The sequence below is a fragment of the Lithobates pipiens genome, unplaced genomic scaffold (assembly GCF_037356315.1).
Source record: "Lithobates pipiens isolate NorthernLeopardFrog02 unplaced genomic scaffold, aLitPip1_a1.2 Scaffold_19, whole genome shotgun sequence".
NCBI classification, from domain to species: domain Eukaryota; kingdom Metazoa; phylum Chordata; class Amphibia; order Anura; family Ranidae; genus Lithobates; species Lithobates pipiens.
The window spans coordinates 114,021,217-114,040,580 of NW_027507764.1; the positions used below are offsets into that span (position 1 = coordinate 114,021,217).

The window sequence follows — 19,364 nt, forward strand, 5'->3', positions numbered from 1 at the left end:
GAGGTATAGAGCGAGAATAGGAGGGGCCCTATGACGGAGCCTTGGGGTACCCCAACAGAGAAAGGAAGAGGAGTGGAGAAGATAAAGTTGTGACACTGAAAGTGCGCTGAGATAGGTATGAGGAGAACCAGGATATAACAGAATCACAGAGGCCAAGTGTAGTTTTCTGAGGAGGAGCAGGTGGTCAACTGTGTCGAAGGCAGTAGAAAGGTCTAAGAGTATGAGTATGGCGTAATGGTCATTGGTTTTAGCAGTTAGTAGGTCATTGGTGAGTTTTAGTAGGGCAGTTTCAGTGGAATGTTGTGGACGAAAGCCAGACTGTAAAGGATCGAGAAGGTTGCTGTCCGTGAGGTATCGACTCATTCGGTCATGGACAAGGCGTTCGATGAGCTATTTGATTTGACACCTACATTATGTGTATCAATTTGACATTCTTAAGTAGGGGAGGGTAAATGGCACTGCCAAACTATAAAATTGAGTACAAGACTCCAAGTGTCAAAACAGACTCCTAGTGATTATTCATTGACATATACCTTCATAAGATTTCAAGTGTAATTCATAAACAATGCTATTAAAAAGGAAATGTGCAAAAAATACAAAAGTGACCATCAATTGATTCCAATAAATTCATAAAGTGAAAAAACATATATAAAGTGCTATGTATGTTTTTTCGTTATATGCTTTTTCGCTTTATGAATATATTGTAATTAATTGATGGTCACGTTTGTATTTTTTGCACATTCTTCAGATTTAACAGTACATAACCTGTTACCCGTGCACCCACTATGTTTTCTAAATACGTTGGCTTGAACATTGTGTACATTTTCCAGGTCATGTCTGACCATCAAACTCAACTGCTTCGCCGTTTGGGGGACAGCATTAGTGGTATTGAATACATTTCTATCAAGTAATACGAGAGGAGAGTAATATGAGAGTAATATGAGAGCTGCTTGCTCTTTTGCTTACAACTCTTACCTTAAAGGGATTGTAAAGTGAATAAAAAAATAAATAAATAATAACAAACATGTCATACTTACTGTACCTCCACTGTGCAGCTCGTTTTGCACAGAGTGGCCCCGAACCTGCTCTTCTGGGGTCCCTCGGCGGCTGTCTCATCTTCCTCCCGCAGGTGCTTCTCACGTTCATGCGAGCTCCCTCGCATGGTGAGAAGCATCTGTGGGCGCGCTCCCGTGATACAGCCGGCGGCTATAGCCACTCGCTGTATCACACGGCCCCGCCCCCGGCGCTCCGCGTCAGTGGATGTGATTGACAGCAGCACGAGCCAATGGCTGCGCTGCTTTCCATCCATCCACTCCAGCCAATCGGCGGCCAGGCTGAATGGTGGAAAGGACGTCGGGGGACGAGCGCGGGACTTTCGAGGGGTGAGGTAAGTAAAACGGGGGGGCACAGGCACTATCAGATGTTTTTTCACCTTAATGCATAGAATGCATTAAGGTGAAAAAACATTTACCTTTACAACCCCTTTAATTCATTGTCTTCATTAAAGCAGAACTTTAGTAATTTTTTTCATCTTTCCATCTATGGAATCTTCTGCCCTTGTTGTTTTAACTTTGGAGAGTAAAACATTTTTTTTCTTCCAGTAAATACCTTATACAGCCCACTTCCTGTTTCTTGTCTGGAAAAAGGGATAGGATTATGACATCATGGACAGCTCTCTTTCATTCTCGTGAGAATTTGCCAGGAAGAGAGGGGGATGAGTCATAAGAGGACCAATGAGAGCTGCAGAGCTGGAGGTGTGCCTCTGTGTAAATCCAGGAAGTGAACAGGCAGCAGCTTCAGCTGCCCACAGTTAAAATGATTGCAGCCAAACTCAGTGGAGGGAGATTTCTGTAGCATATTTGGCAAGTACAAAATCACAGTATATATAAAATAATATGAAAAGTGGTTGGAAGGAAGCTTCAGAATGGCAAAGATTTTTTTATGACAAATGATGTGAGCAGACTGCAATTTCATCTTTAAGGTAAATAACCTTTAAATAGTAGCCCCCAGCCCCAACGCTGACCTAAACCCAATCTCCATTAAACACTGAGCCTGTCAGCAGAATCTTTTCTCCCCTCTCCTGGCTCTCACAGGCTTGGCTGAGACCAGTGGGAGCCATTGGCTCCAGCTGATGTCAGTCAAAATCTGAGAGCAGAGAGTGGAGGAGGGGGCAGGACCAAGCCAGGCTGTGTGTCTAAATAGATGCAACTGGCTCGGGATCGAGCATGCACGAGTGCCTCCAAAGGAAGTGGTTTCCTATAGGGGCAGCCAGTAGCGCTGGCAGGGGAGCCCAGAAGAGGAGGATCAGAGCTGATCTGTGCAAAAACACTGCACAGAGCAGGTAAGAATGGCATGTTTCTTATTTTAATGATGTAGCACTGGCTCCTGAAGAGCACGCCCTATGTGTTTTTTTCTATTTAGAGTCCTAAAGCCATAGTTGGGTTTTAGGGTTAATTATGCCAAATTATGGTTTCAGTACCAGTCTAGCTGGATTGCACTGGGTTCTGCTTGGCCACAGGTGTTGCTGTCACCACTGGCAAGTGTGAGAACGCAGTCTAGCTGGGCATATTGAGTGCCAGTCTTTCTCGGAGCCAGCCCAGTGGGAGTGTCTTCTTGCTGTGCATTCTGGAAGAGGGTACTTAAGGTACTGGGGATCACGTGCTTCTGGGTTCGGGTCCAGAAGATCTTCTCCGTCTGCTTGGTCCTGGTCCTACTGACCAGCCCCCATGGCCCTTGTGGCCTGGGGTGCGGATCCATCCAATTTCAAGTCTCGGGGCTGGCTAGCCTGAGGCAAAGTAACTAGGAGGAGGATTCAAAAGTGGTCCAGTGCCGTCTCATCTGGGGAGAGGCCCAGCAACTGGAGAAGCAACCAGGGGAAGACTCTTCGGGAGAAGGCTGGCTTCTCAGAAGGAGCCTGGAGGCTCAGTTGAAGGAGACTAAGTGGATCTACACTCATACGGTATCACCGGACCGGCTGGGAGATACTGGAACCATATGATAGCTCTCTAAATTTATCTACGTTCCTCAGTTACATCCAAGTCTGTGGCAGAGACTTTATTCGCAAGTGTTCTACATCCAAGTCTGTGGCAGAGACTTTGCTTTATTTAAACACTCTATTGGCTGCTAGGCCTAGTGAGAGGAGGTCTATCCGGTAGCTGTGAGAATCCAGTTGAGATACGGTATTTCTCTGGATTTCTATAGTGAGAGACTTCCTATTTGCAGTTCCAAAAGTACCTGAACTTTCTACCTAACCCTCTACCCTTCATTGAGAGACTGTTCTGTCTACTTGTTTTCAAATAAATATCCCCAAAAGTGGATCCAGTGTCAGTTTCTGCAATTCTTTGGGCCATCTACCTCGGGAAACCCCTAAACGCACACGAGGTCAAGAAGGTAACGGTAAGCCCAATAAAACCAGCCGCTCCTACGGGGGTCAGTGCTACAATGAAAATCTTAACAATCATTTTAATTATTAATACAAAGAGCAATATGCAAAGTAGTAACCCATGAGAATGAAGAAGCACCTTAAACTCAAGTCTCCTTGGTTTCTATGGTTTACTAGCACTAGTTTGCCTCTTTTGTAGTTTTCTTCCATTTTTAACCATGTTAGTTATGCAATTACAAACATTTTGTTATTATAAGGTATTTACCTATAAATGTCATATACATGCCATTGCAACCTGTAATCTATCTTAGTCATATAGCACATTTTCCTTTTTAAGACATATATATGCAATCATAGTTGCAATCATAGTTGATTTTATTCTCTACATGGTGCACACATGACATAAACATTTGCGCACTCCAGAAGCTGTATTTTTGATGCTTTCTGTAAATGTAGCTGCAGTATTGTGTATAATTATGTAGTGCACATGCAGAGAGAAAAGATGTGCATGGTTGGAGCTGTTATAGAAGTTAAGACAACAAATGTGCCTCTAAGTACTGAGATAAACATCTATAGCAATAGGACCTGCGCCTTGTAGAAACAGGTCAAATTTTCTTAAGCAACTCAGTCAGCAAACCGCAATAAAACTGTAAGTACCTAAACAGTGTGTGACGTGTGTAGAATGACAGTCACAATGTAAACATTCCCTAGACAAAGCGAATGACATGAAGGCATTCAAATAGCTATTTGGTTACAGCTGCACTTGCCTGCAGATATAGAAGCTTAGATAAAAACAAATGAGTGTGTTAAACATGATTAACCTCTTCGTTACCTTAATAACCAACAGATAGATAGGGTCGAAACACATAAAAACAAATAAAAAGAAAAATAGTAAAAAAAGTGGTAGCAAGGTCCTCTAGCTTTTCTAGGTATTTGAGAAGTATTCATTTTAAAAAGTTTATTTAAAAAAGTTAAAAGGTAAATTTTGGGAAAATTAATACTTTTTAAAATTATCAGCCACATTTGGTAAGGATTTGACAAATACATGAGAAGATTTTATTATGCTACCAGTTAACACCGAACAACATGTGCAGCCTATTGCATTAGAGTGTATATATATATATACGCACACACACACTCTTATAAATAAAGGTAAAAAAACATTTTAAAAAAGTATTAAAACATGGATGTGTCAGTAGAGCAGTGGAAATGTGAGTAGGGCTGAGGTTGGTGTTAGTAGGGCAGTGAGTGGTGTCAGTAGTTTTTTTTTTTTTTTTTTTATTATTTTTTACAATTTTATTTTTGGATTAATTCTTTCACTTTTTTAGGAGCCCCGTTGGTGGGCTTTGGAGACATATCAGCAGTGTGAATCTGCGCTGCGCTGAGTGATTAGGGTTTGCCCAGGCACACCCCCTGCGCACGCCTATGCCAAGAAAAAAAAAAAAAAAAAATATATATATATATATATATATATATATATATATATATATATATATATAAAACAACTCATATGCATATAACAACTCCAAAGTCCCTTCCAGCATGCCTATGTTCAGTGGAACATATGATTACATTGAGGGTTATTTACAAAAGTCATCTCCACTTTGCACTGAAAGTACACTTGGAAGTGCAGTTGATGTAAATCTGAGGGGTAGATTTGAAATGAGGGGAAGCTCTGCTGATTTTATTATTCAATCATATGCAAGCTAAAATGCTGTTTTTTTTTGCTTTTTTTTACTTGCATGTCCCCCTCGGATCTACAGCGACTTTACTTCCAAGTGCACTTTGCACTTGTAGTTTGCACTTGTAGAGCAAAGTGGATTTGCCTTTTGTAAATAACCCCTATAGTCACATAGTTTGAAAAAAAACTATCCATCTAGTTCAACCAATAAAAGGAAAAAAAAAAATCATATAATCCCATATACCCAATCATATACTCACAGTTGATCTAGAGGAAGGCGAAAAACCCCAGCAACGCATACTCCAATTTGCTACAGCAGGGGAAAAAAAAATCCTTCCTGATCCCCCAAGAGGCTATTGGATATTCCCTGGATCAACTTTACCTATAAGTGTAAGTGTTTGTAGGAGGGGTCAGGCCACATAAAGCCTTGTGGTCGTAGGCTTTTGGATCCCACCCACCCATTCCCCTTTTCTTTTTTCTTTTACCTTTCATTTAATTTCATTTCATATTTGGGTATGCCCCCTTTTAGGCATACTGATCACGTGACCTCGGCAGACCTCAGATCGATGTTCTTTGTTGCTCTTTGTTTCCTTTTCTACTATCCACAGATTGACTCCATGTACAAATGTTAGTATGCAGTTAATGATTTACTGTAATTTATTCCAAAATTTAAAAACTCTTCTATGTTCCTGTCTGCTTAAAAAAAAAAAGCTATGAATGTTTTAATACAGAAACGTCTGAACTTCTATATCAGCCTGTCCCAGCCAGGGTTTTGTAGAACCTTAGGGTTCCTACAGAAGTTTTTAGCAGTTTCTTGAACAATGTGCAATGACATATTGAACTCTTGAAAAATGGTGCCTACATAGTTCCAGGGTTTCATGGCACTTGGCAGAGCCAGCCGTGTGGAACCAGTAGAGCCTCTCCTTTTGTCTTTCGGGTAAGTTACCAGCAATACCAATTCTCTTTTCAGCTGTCATTTTCCAACAGACCCTTTTGTAACTGAAAATGTTTCCCAAAGACCCTGGGACATTCTTTCCCACTGACCCTCGGGGCATTCAATCTACTGATCAGTGATCCCCAGTGTAAGGGGAACTATAGCTATCACTATGAATTTAATGATTATTACTGATAATTATAATTTTGTCAGATAGATCCAGGGGTTCAAAATGATCTGTTCTGAGTTCCAAATACACCAGGCATGTCATTTTTATAGTATTTTTTATTATTATATCTACAACTTGCTAATCATACTAATCTAGAGCAACAATTTTTATCAGGTGTTCAGTGATATTTGAACATTATTTTAAGGGTTCCTTTTGAGGACAAAAGGGCTGTAAAAGGCAGTCCTATATGAACATGAATACCAGATCCATAGGGGTCGATTTACTAAAGGCAAATAAACTGTGCAGTTTACAAAGTGCAGTTGTACTCTGCAAGTGCAATTGCTCCAGAGCTTAGTAAATGAGCAGAAGCTCTGCTGACTTCCATCATCTAATCATGTGCAAGCAAAAATGCTGTTTTTATTAGTAATTATTTTCCTTGCACGTGATTGGATATTCTTTGCAAAGTGAAACGTTGCCTCATTTACTAAGTCTGGAGCAACTGTACTTGCAGAGTGCAACTGCACTTTGCAAAGTGCACAGTCTATTTGCCTTTAGCAAATCAACCCCATATTATTTTATACATTTCTAGCAGTTAAAGTCCAGACTAGAGTCATGCTTTGAATAATCACTATTCACGAAACACTATGCAGTACAGGCATACCACACTTTTAAGTAAACAATGGGGTTTATTTACTAAAGCTGGAAAGTGCAAAATCAGGCTCCATTCTGCATTGAAACCAATGAGCTTCTAACTTTGGCTTGTTCAATTAAGCTTTGGTAATAAAACCTGGAAGCTCATTGGTTTCTATGCAGAAGTGAGCCTGATTTTTCACATTCCAACTTTAGTAAATAAACCCCATTGTGTATTTAAAAGTGGGGTATTCATTATGTTAAATAGCTAACACCATTCACAGCTATTTATGAAAGTACTCACTCGAATACTTGTCCATGTAAGCTTTTCTTAGGGCTGGTATACATGGGTATTGATGTTTGGCTGTTGACATCAGCTGATGAAGTATTTTGATGGATGCGGAATACAGTATTTTAACTTTAATATTGATCTTATGAAACTGTGAACACTCAAAACCTCAATCAAATGTTAAATGCTCACATATGCTAAACCTAAGAGGCAAGAGTCAGCATAAGGCACTGGTTAGATTACTGAATACCAATCTCCAGCACTGTCAAGACTAACTGAATCCAGGAGGACACAGGAATATTTCAGACACTGAATGTGAAACTGAAATTTATGGACTTTTACAGTGGACTACAATGTCAGCGGGGACTAGTGTTTAAAATGCTTTAAAGTTTTCTTCTTAGCTATGGCTATCCGATTCTTACACTGTCTATCCTGATCTAAGGAAAGAACATTCGAAAGTACGACCACGCTAGGTAAATTAATGCTTAAGCCAAGTAAGACAAGGCTCCCGAGTGCATTCCCTCAGAGTATGAGCTGTCTGTATTCCTCCACAAAACAGATTTAAAGGTTGTTCTCCATTCCTTTCTCTATTTGTCATCCATTTAGAAGCTTTAAATCTGGTTGGTTGATCTATGGTCCTTAAAGTTATGCACACTACTTTAATGTTGTGTTCCTTCTCATATTCTGTATATTGGAGGGGCCATCTCTCTATGGATTGCACTTACTGTAGTATTAAAGCATAACTAAAGACAAAACTTTTTATTTTAGTTTTGGATGGAGTGGAGAGGAATTAGAACACCCGTCAGTTCTTATTGCTGTCTGTTCTCCTCATTAGGGAGATTCATCCTCTCTATTAGTCTATTAGTTTACCATTAATTAATGAAAGTAAAAGAAAATCCCAAATTTTGGATTGTCCCCAGAAAAGTAATAGGGAGGAAATCGTCCAATGGGGACATTAGTTCTTGTGACCTGGGGGTCCCCAAAGAATTCTCTTAATTTGCAGGGATTTCCTCTCACTTCCTGTTTGGTTACAGGACAGGAGGTAAAAGGGAAATCTCTGCAATGGGACATAGATGGCTAAAAAACAAAAAAAAAAACAAACAGGGATTATAACATTGCAGTGCTGGGACAAGGCCATCCGGCACCCAGGGCAAAGATGCCAACCTACGCCCCTCCTTCCCCCTAATTTTAGGATCAGGGCCCCCACATCCCTGCAATAAACCAGCAGCCGCCCCTCCAGCACACCCCTGTCCCAGCACTGCCTCCTAGCACAAATCCTTTACCCTTCATATTTCCCCTCCTAGCAAAAATCCTCTCCCTCCACTCCAAACCCCCCTCACAGCACAAATTATCCCCCCAATCCCCCCTCCTAGCTCAAATTCTCCCCCTCAAATTTCCCCTTCTACCACAAATACCCCCAATCATCCCTATTAGCACAAACCCCTTCCCCCCAATAAAGCATTCCCCTTCCTAGCATTTCCCTCCCTCCTCTACCATATCACCACTTCTAGCACAAACCTCCAAAATCCCTCTCCTTACACAAATTCTCTTCCCCCCTCTCATGTCCCAACACTAATCCCCCCCCAAATCACCACTTCTAGCATACACCCCGGATTCTTATTCCCTGCCACCCTCAAAATTCCCCCTCCCCACAAAAAAAAGGCAGAGCTAATGAGCCACTTGTTCTTTTTTGGCGATCACTCTTTTATGTTTCTATTTGTTGCATTGCTAATAAAGTAAATCTGATAGCTAACAAGGGGATATGAGGCAAGATGGCAGCACTGTAGAGTAGAAGCAACGCAGGAATATTTTTTACAATTTAAAATTTACCATTGCATTGAGTAACCAGCCATGTCATATGAGCGGTTGTGATGCCTCTCTTATTTTCCCTTTCTCATTCTATGGTAAAATACATGTGTCACCTTTAAATGTAGCATTGGTTTGTACAATGAATCTAGATACTGAGAACAAAAGCAATTTCTTTCTATAATTAGTGAACTACTACATGTTCATATACTACTTTTAAGGGTCATTCCATCAAGAAGTAATATTTAAGTCAAAGGTGGAGTTTGGATGGCCAAGCAATCCTCTGACTTCTTATAGCTCAGGGGTACGCCATTAATAAGATCCCCACCTCCATAATTATCATCTCCGATCAAGCCCACCGTGGAGTCACTTTACTCAATAACTGGAGTGTCCCCTGGTGTAGACTCATCTGTTGTATTCTGTAGAATATAAATGAACAAACCAGACATGGAAAGTAGGACGCTCAAAGAACTTCCATGATAGATGTGCAGAGCTCAGAAGCCCAATAGTGAAAGCTTATCACTGGAGGCCTTTTCCGAGATACAGAAAAGCCTAATACATGACTTAGCATCCTCCAGAAATTGGGTTTTGCATGGACTGTCCCTTTAGGCAAAATCCTAAGAAAAGTGTCAGCAAACCTTCAGTGGGACAGACTAATTTTACTTAAGAAAAACTGCATGCTTCTGTATGTGTTCTTTCCTTGACTAGAAAAACTTTAAAATCAATATAAACTTAATGGAAACAAAGATAAGATCATTTTAGCTACTTAATCCTTTGCCCTAGCAATTTTTTTAATATTAAATAAAAAAAAAAAAGAAAGAAATTGAAATGTCAAACATTGTATAAAGAATCATAAAACACAGTATAAGGAAGCATAATTACTCCCTGTGGAAAGTCGCACTTGGCATGACGGATAATGCTGAACAGTGCAGAGACTATCTGAAAATAAATTATTTTAAACTCCGGCATTCAAAAGAGAAAAAAAATTTGCATGGTAAATGTACTTTTTTGTTTGCTTCGGAGCTCTGCATTATCAAAGGAAGATTCCCCAGACATCTGTCGTACTGACAAACTAAAAATATGCTCCAAGCAAGATGGGGGGATAAATTTAAGAAAAAATTTAACTGGTAATATGTATACACCCTGCTTTCTTTTCCGACAGCACCACCTACAGCACAAACGCTAAAAGGAAGAACAGCAGTACTTCTACAAAAAGGTTTTTATTCTACAAAAGTATTAGAGGTATATAGTCACATGAGAAGCATGTGACTACTCCATCTATAAATTGACTGGCTGTCATGCAAACATACTGGCCCCCTGGCTTCAATACTTTAAAGCGGTAGTAAACCGCTGTTTATTTTTTTTTAAACCTGCAAGGCATTGTTATAATGTGCTAGTATGCCTTAGAACGAAGCCCTCCAGCAGTGCGCTGTTACTGCTGAAGGCTCTTCCATCTTCACCCGGTCTTCCTTCCAGCTGTGTGAGTGGCTGGAGCAGCAATGATGTCACTCCTGCATATTCGTACGGGAGCTGCCATTTACAGCACAGGACTCTGAAGGAATGGCACTGGTATGCCGTCACTTTAGAGCGCTTGCGCCGATGATGTCACTGGCTGCATGCACAGTAAATATCTCTTAAACTGTGCGCATTTAGGAGCTATTTAGTGTACCTATAGGTAAGCCTTATTATAGGCTTACCTATAGGTAAAAAGCATGCATGGGAATTTACTCCCACTTTAAAGCTGGACTCTAGAGAAAAAAAAAAACTTGCCTTGCAGTGGGGCTCTCCCCACGGCAAGAGTTAAATGTTAATGTTAAATGCTTATGCCTAGGGTACCCATTACTAAAGCCCCGTACACACGAGCGGACTTTTCAACATCCAAAGTCCGAGGGACTGATTCCTGTCAGACTATTCGATCGTGTGTGGGCTGCAACGGACTTTTGACTCGCCAAAGTCCGAAGGACCTTAGAATATGGAACATGCTTCAAATTTTTCCGAAGGAACTCCGCCGGACTCGGTCCCTTCGAAAAATTCGCTCGTGTGTATGCTATTCCGACGGACTAAAACCGACGCTAGGGCAGCTATTGGCTACTGGCTATGAACTTCCTTATTCGAATCCAGTCGTACGTCATCACGTTCGAATCCGTCTGAGTTTAGTGTGATTGTGTGTGGCCAAGTCTGCTCAGCCGAAAAGTCCGTCAGAACTCTGTCGGAACTCCGGCAGAACTCCGACGGAACTCCTTCGGAAGTCTGTCGGACATAAGTCCTCTCGTGTGTACGGGGCTTAAGACTTTTACTTATCTTATCCCTCACTCCCACGGCAGCTGGCGTTCAAATCTTCTCCATCATGTTCTGGCTTATGGGTGGTCCATTGGGCGTCCTCACATACAATGCTATTGATCCTACATTGCACTTGATGATGTCACAGTGTCTGCGGCTGCAGGAGCTTACAGGGTGGAGGGAGCCATTACCAGTGGGAAATCAGGTAAGGAAAAGTTCTTGTTATGGGTACCCTAGGCATCAATTTAGCCCTTGTAGTGCAGGGGGAGCCCCACTGCACAGAAAATTATTTTTCTTCCCTGGAGTTCAGCTTTAAGTCACTGACTCTGAGCAAGTATGCAGAAAAGTACTTTATTTATCTTTTTTGATCCGAATGCTTGTTCTGAGTTGGCACCTCAACGTTTTTGAAAACACTGGGTTCCCCTAATGGTCAGGCAATTAGCATTTCAAGATGGTCAGCAGTGGCATCCCTTGTGTTTTATTTTTTCTCATGAGAGGTTTACTTGAACTGTCAGTAATACCAAATGTAGTAAATTAAAGGGTCCAAGCTAATATTTGGTAGATGCTGGAAAGCAAAGTATGTGGCAGTTTCTGATATCTCTAGGGACAGTTAAGCTCACAACACATGTTACAATATGATTGTACAGTTTCCTTTAGATCTATCAACAACTATGTAGTGCAAAGGCCTACCTGATTGGTTACAAGTTGATTGGACAGATTAGTTAGGTCCTCATATTTAAAGAGCTTTTATAAATCTTAATTTGATTTTAATGTCAGATTTTAACATGTATGGTGGCCCTTGGATTGTGTCTGAAAACCTACTGTGGCAATTATCAGAGGTTTTCATTGTCCAAATTGGATTATTTATTTTCTCCTATGGAACAGTAGAAGCTGAAACGCCCAACAATCTAAGGCTTCATGTCCACTGGCTGCTCTTAAACTCACGTTTAGAAGCTTTTGGCATTTTTTTGCCAAAGCCCCAAAACGCAGCTCAATAAAAGCCTATGTGTCCATGTACACTTAGGATTTTAGCAGAGTTTAGGAGCAGGCGCATTTAGGGGAGGTTAAACCTCCCTTTTTCCTGAACGTGGAAGGATCACTTTGAAAAGAACATTTTGTCAAAGACCGCTAACCACAGACATTTTTTTGGGTAAACCGGTACCGCATTTTTTCACTGTTTAGCATTTTTCCGCAGCTGGTGTCCAGGGAAGGTTAGTGTACATGAAGCCTTAGAATGGATAGGAACAAAATCTAAGTCATGAGTAGTCAGAGGCTGACATACCCAACCAGCCTCCACCTAGAGCTAAAATATCACCTTTGGTGGACTTTCCCTGTTTGGGAACAATATGACATGAATAGAAAACATTTAAGGCTTAATGGACATTTTAAAACCTCCCCTCCGGAACCATTTTGCCGTGTTTACATGTCGCTTTTACCCACAATTGCGTTTAGGAGCTTTTTTTTTTAAATAGTCAAAAATGTATCTCCGTTAAAAACACCTGTAAACAAAATGTGGCTAAACCCAAGTTACCGCATTTACATGTGATTATAAGCTGTTACAGGCATTTGGCGTTTTAAACGCCTCTGAACATCCCTTCTGAAAGCATTTTTTCAACTGCCTAGAAATGACTATAAATGATGACTAAGGCCTTATAGGCTGAAATGCGTCTACCTTTCACATTTGCGTTTGGTCACTGTGGCTTGTTAATAAATACAAATTTTTTTAAGAGCAATCACCGGAGTGCGGATCATTTTTTCTTCATGACTTTAAATGACCCTGTGTACATGTACTGATAAGATAACATAGAGGAGAGTTTAGGGGCAACTGAAAAAAACACCCAACGTCTCCTAAACGTCCATTTACCAGCAGCAGTGTACATAAAGCCTAAAAATAACTAAGCCCTTGTAAACACGGTCAGACATTCTGACAACCAAATCCGTTGTATTTTGTCTGACGGATTTTGTCCGATGGATTTTGTCCGAAACTGTTGCATACACACGGTCGGACAAAGTTGTCGGAAAATCCGATTGTACATAACGTGATGACGTTATTTCGTTACGACGGGACTACGTTCAGGCTAGTAGCCAATAGCTTTGGTCTAGGAATTTGATCTGAGCATGCGTGGCACTTTGTCCGTCTGAGTAGGCTACACATGATCGGAGTATGTCCGATCGGAGCATTTTGTCGGAAAATTTTATAGACAAGTTGGAAAACTTGGTCCGTCGGATATTCCGACGGAAACAGTCCGATGGAGACCACACACAGTCGGATTATCCGACAATACGGTCCGATCGGACACATTCCGTCGGAATCTCCGACCGTGTGTACAAGGGCTAAGAGGCCTCTGAATAAGTTAAACAAATAATAATGTGCTCATTGCAAGTTCAAGCAACCAATCAGATGTTGGATTAGTGAAAGTCAAACTCTGATTGGTTGGTATAATGGGTCTGCAAAACACATTTGAAATAATAATGTAATTACACAGTACAGCCAGAAAGGGAATTCAGTAAACTGTCACCATGATACTAAAGAGAGACTACCTCTGGGGGATGAGGCATGGATCACATCCTAGCTCTTTGAAGTGATACGCTGAGTGCTTTATACCTTAAAGGACATATTTTAACACTCTTTGAAGATTTGTTTTTGAACATTTCTTTAGCAAGTCTATCGGTCATGACCATCTAAAGAGAATATTTTAATATTTGCATATTTGAATTTAATAAGGAAATTATAATTTTTGAAAATTCCAGTTCTTATTATAAAGCTGATACACATTACTTTACACACCTGGCCTGCAAACTTAGACACCAGGATAAGGAAGGTATTTCCAGTTATGGATTTCTTTGCTGATGCCTTTCTTAGGTCCATTCATTTACTGTACATCTTATACTGATGTACTATACTAGGGTAATGGGCCAGATGTACTGTATGTACAGAGAGATCTGGTTTATAGCCACTGCAGTGGGCTAAATGCAGAGCACAAATTGGTCTGAGTAGACTTTAACCCTGCTGGGTCTGCATCAATGACAATGCACACGAAGGCCTTTTTTTTTTAAAGTGTGTTCATCTGCAATGATCAATGTCTAATAATTCTGTTTCATTCTCCAGCCCAAAAGAGGCGCCCTGGATGAGTCAGTGGTTACTAAGGTGATATGCAAATGTTACCTTTGAAATTTCTTTCACATCCAGGAAGTAAAGAATGTTGGGATCAGACAGCATTAAATATATTACAATAATTGATTTTTTTTTTATTTTATTGGAGTATTTAATAATCAATCCCCTATCACCGGAAGACCCCTCTTCTAATGAAGTTGTTTCGTTACTAGGGTAGCTGGCATTTGGGTTAATGACTACCCGTAAGGATGCAGGGTTGGGATGTTGCCCTGCAAGGGTTAACCGCTGAGTTGTATCATAATTCCGTTTATTCTGCATCACTTGCTGATCAATAAAGTTCACATTAAAAAGATGTAATGGAGCAGACATCAGTAAAACACAGGCAATTGGAAAACCTGACTTGGTCTCCTTGCGAAACCCCCCGCCCCCCCTCCCCAGAACTGAATTAATCATTAAGAAATGTTATTAATGGCATTTAAAGAGGGGGGCTGGGCTTCTGGGGGTTGCCAGACACACAGATCGGGAGCAAGAACATACACAACACTTTAAAGGGGAGAAGGAGGAGGGGGGGGGAGGTGGATAATAACAACAAACGTTCTTACATCTTCCTCCTCACAGTCATGCCGTGCTTGGTACTGATAAGAGGGTCTCGTCTCCGGTGGTGGCGGTGGGCGTGAGGTCTTGCCAGCCGTGTCCTCTTCTGCATTTTGGCCACCCAAAAGGTGACTGGCTTCAGGTGGCATGGGGAAAGACCTGGATGTGTTGATCTTCCCAGTGAACCTCTGGTACAGCGATGCCATCAAGTCAATCCTTTTCAGGTTCACAAGAAAAAGTCAGCTTTAGCAAACTGTCTTTTAACCCGTTTTATTAGAGATCAATTGGCACAGTGGGTGAGCAAAAGAAAAAAAAAATGGAAAAATCAAGAAAAAAACCAAAAAAAAAAAAACAAGCCAACAGGCCCCATAGAGCTTCAACCAGAAAGAAGAAAAGTCAACCATCCAACAGAGATCTTATATGGTAGCCACTAGCATTTAATAAGAGACAATGGGGTGAACAGCTTTCCAATCACTCTTCAGCCCGAGGTGTCCGATCAATTGGCTGTGGAGGCTGCATGCCAACAGTCCATAGAAAGGGGGGAGAGAGGGAAAGAAAGAGAGAGGGAGAGAGTGCGAGGACTCAGAAAGAGTCAACACATCATTCAGAGCACGTTGCCTGCTTCCCTTCTCCCTTTGTGTATATGGGGAAAGGGAGGGGGGGGGAGGCTTGCGAGTATTTTCCTGCTAGGTTTTCACTAATCTTGAAGAGCAACAGCCACCTGATTGAAATGAAGCCGTGGAGTGCAGGAGAGGAGGAGGGTGGGAGTAAGCACTGAGACAGAAGGAAGTGGGAGGGAGGGAGGCGTTACAGCGAATAACTGCAACCCCGGTCGCTCTCCGTGGTGCTGAAACGTATTTGCTTATTCTCGCTGCATGTCAAGCGCTGCCGTACGCTATTCTCCATCCGTATGTGTGTCCGGCTCCTTCTCTGCCCTTTATCCTCTCCGTTCTCTCATCTCCATCCTCCCTCCCTCTCCCTCACTGATGTGTTTGCTTCTCTTTCAGAACAAACATGATGCAGATGAGACGACAGCAGCAGCGACAGCAGCTGCATTCTCACTGAAGGGCATAGCCAACATATGAATAGCTAATACGTGACAACAGAACAACCATGAGATGAATGAAAACTTTACGTACTACTAGTCAGGAGAAAAGTCACAAGACCTACCGGAGGAAGAAAAGTTGTGCGCTGGAACAAGCCAACACACAAGCTGCAATACAGTGATTGACAATAGTTGTGTAAATGTCAGGGGGTTACAGAAGTAAATGTATGGCATGCTGGTATGGTGACTAGATTTTTCCTACACTCGAATGACTTTTTGTCCTGATGAAAGCTGCCAGCTGCCACTTTTAAGCCTCTTTTGCCTGCAATAGCAGCGAACATTGGAATAATAGGCTGCGCAGCAATCCTATTATAATGCCAAATAACATTTTGTACATTAAAGTGATTCTAAAGGCTCAAGGTTTTTTTAGCTTCGGGCATTCTATGCCCAAAGGTAAAAAGCCTTCTTTGTGCAGCAGCCACCCCTAATACCTGAGCCTGATCTCGATCCAGCAATGTTGCACAACATCAGCTGCTCTCCTGGATCTTTCCCTTCTCATTGGCTTAGACACAGCAGTGGGAACCATAGGCCCCCCCTCTGCTGTCAATCATAGCCAGTGAGGAAGAAGCAGGGGACTAGGTGCACAGATCGGGGCTCAGGAGGGAGCACACACGGGTGCCACTTGCAATGGGGGCACTATGCAGAGGAGCCCAGAGCCCCAGCGGGGGGATCTGAGAAGAGGAGGATCAGGGATGCTCTGTGCCAAACCATAGCACAGAGCAGGTAAGTACAACATGTTTGGATTTTTTTCATTTTTTTTTTTCTGTTTTCTTATAATATTACTTTGAGCCTAGGTTCACACTTGTGCGTTGCAGACACCATATGTGATTCATACAGAAATCGCACCACATTCCTGTGTACATCACATGCGATGTCTGTGTGGTGTGATTTGAGCCATACATTTTGTGCCAAACCATTGCACAGAGCAGGTAAGTACAACATGTTTGGATTTTTTTTCAGTTTTTTTTTTTTCTGTATTCTTATAATATTACTTTGAGCCTGGGTTCACACTTGTGCGTTGCAGACACCATATGCGATTCATACAGAAATCGCACCACATTCCTGTGTGGTGTGATTTGAGCCATACATTTTGTGCCAAACCATTGCACAGAGCAGGTAAGTACAACATGTTTGGATATTTTTTTTTTTTTATGTTTTCTTTTAATATTACTTTAAGACTGGGTTCACACTTGAGTGTTGCAGACACCACATGTGATTCACACAGGAATCGCACCGCATTCCTGTGTACATCACATGTGATGTCTGTGTGGTGCGATTTGAACCATACATTTTGTAAGGCTCAAATCACATTGAATCTACACCAAGGACAAGAATCTACGCAGGACCCTTTTTTTCACACCTGAATCACATTTCATGGGCATTCACACACATACTAGTAATCGCACTGCATTTTGCAATCATTTTCGGGGTGTCACTAATCTAACTTTGATACCCACAGTAGATTGCATGGACACCATGCAATTGCAATGCAGTGTGTGAAACGCACAGGATTCGCTGGGTTTCCTGCATAGTATAAGTGTGAACCTAGGCTAAAGCAGTATTAACCCCCCCCCCCCCCAAAACATTTTTTTTTATATATATATATAAAAGCTGCATTTGTTTTCTTTTTTTAGGCATTTACTTTTATTTGCACCTGGTGATTCTGCCAGTAAGTCTGTTGTCTTTCAAAATAACTACCTGTCCTGCAGATATAGCAGTTAGAGAGTTGAGACAAACCCTTTAACACTGACAGGGGTGCTTACAATAGCCAGTGTTTATTGAATTAGAGTTTGGCTTCAATTTGTTTAGTGTATTTATATCTGCTAGTACATCTGATGCTGCCCCTCCCTCCCCCCTGCTGACCTTTTGACAATGCTGCTGTCAAAAGGTGTCTCTGTTGCTCCTTCATCCAAAGGGGGGCACCCTATAACATGAGGTGTGTTACTGGCCAGATCACCAGGTGAAAGCAGAGGGGGAAAAAGCCTAAAAAAAGAAAACAAATGCAGCCACCACATCTAATGATTAGTAAGCTGCATTATATTCCATTTTTGGTTGTTTGTTTAATACCGCTTTAACATTACCCTTTCTGTATGTTATTAGTATCCGTTTCACAAAATGTTGTTTGGGGTTTGCTTGTCCCTAAATGAGAATTTTAACTTCTGCAAAAAAAAAAAAAGTGCACTCATTATGCAAAAATTGTGCATTTTTTTTTGAGCCTGGAAAGCTTTGCAAAGGTGATCAATGAATTGTGATGGTAATGCTCTGCTGGCTCCTGCAGACTATTCCTCTAGTTTAGGTTTGTACCAAGGCATTTAGACCCGTTTCACATGGGCTGGCTGATCAGGTCCACCTGTCAGTTTTTCAGGAGGACCTGATCGGACCCTTCAGTCTCTTCTATGGAACTGCGGATGTCAGTGGACACAAGTCCACTGACACCCACCCCCATTCAATCTGATTCTGTCCGCCAAAAACCTTCACCCTCAGCAAGGCAGTGGTCATCTTGGAGGTGTGTTTGGGGTCATTATCATGTTGAAATACTGCCCTGTGGCCTAGTCTCCAAAGGGAGGGGATCATGCTCTGCTTCAGTATGCCACAGTACATGTTGGCAGTCATGGTTCCCTCAATGAACTGTAGCTCCCCAGTGGCAGCAGCACTTATACAGCCCCCCCAGACCATGACACTCCCATCAACATGCTTGACTGTAGGCAAGACACACTTGTCTTTGTACTCCTCACCTGGTTACCGCCACACACACTTGACACCATCTGAACCAAATAAGTTTATCTTGGTCTCATCAGACCACAGGAGATGGTTCCAGTAATCCATGTCCTTAGTCTGCTTGTCTTCAGCAAACTGTTTGCGGGCTTTCTTGTGCATCATCTATAGAAGAGGCTTCATTCTGGGATGACAGCCATGCAGACCAATTTGATGCAGTGTGCAGTGTATGGTCTGAGCCCTGACAGGCTGACCCCCCACCCCTTCAACCTCTGCAGCAATGCTGGCAGCACTCATACGTCTATTTCCCAAAGACAACCTCTGGATATGACGCTGAGCAGGTGCACTTAACTTCTTTGGTCAACCATGGCGAGGCATGTTCTGAGTGGAACCTGTCCTGTTAAATCGCTGTCTGGACTTTGTCACTGTGCTGCAGCTCAGTTTCAGCGTCTTGGTAATCTTCTTATAGCCTAGGCCATCTTTATGTAGAGTAACAATTATTTTTTTCAGATCCTCAGAGAGTTCTTTGCCATGAGGTGCCATGGTGAACTTCCAGTGACCAGTATGAGACAGTGAGAGCGATAACACCAAATTTAACACATCTGCTCCTCATTCACACCCGAGATCTTTTAACACTAATGAGTCACATGACTCCGGGGAGGGA

General features: G+C 41.8%; 1 protein-coding gene across 2 annotated transcripts in view; it reads right to left on the reverse strand.

Annotated features, from left to right (window-relative positions):
- The window catches only part of DPP6 (dipeptidyl peptidase like 6), a 1,860,394-nt gene that overhangs the window by 1,391,890 nt on the left and 449,140 nt on the right, over window positions 1–19,364 (reverse strand). Inside the window, exon 1 of one of the 2 annotated variants that reach the window (XM_077491164.1) lies at window positions 14,889–15,601. The exons of the other annotated variant lie outside the window; for it this stretch is intronic. Coding sequence (XP_077347290.1) covers window positions 14,889–15,086 — 198 coding nt within the window. The 5' untranslated portion in view covers window positions 15,087–15,601. Of the gene's footprint in view, window positions 1–14,888; window positions 15,602–19,364 lie in introns of those variants that run through there. 2 annotated transcript variants of the gene reach the window in all.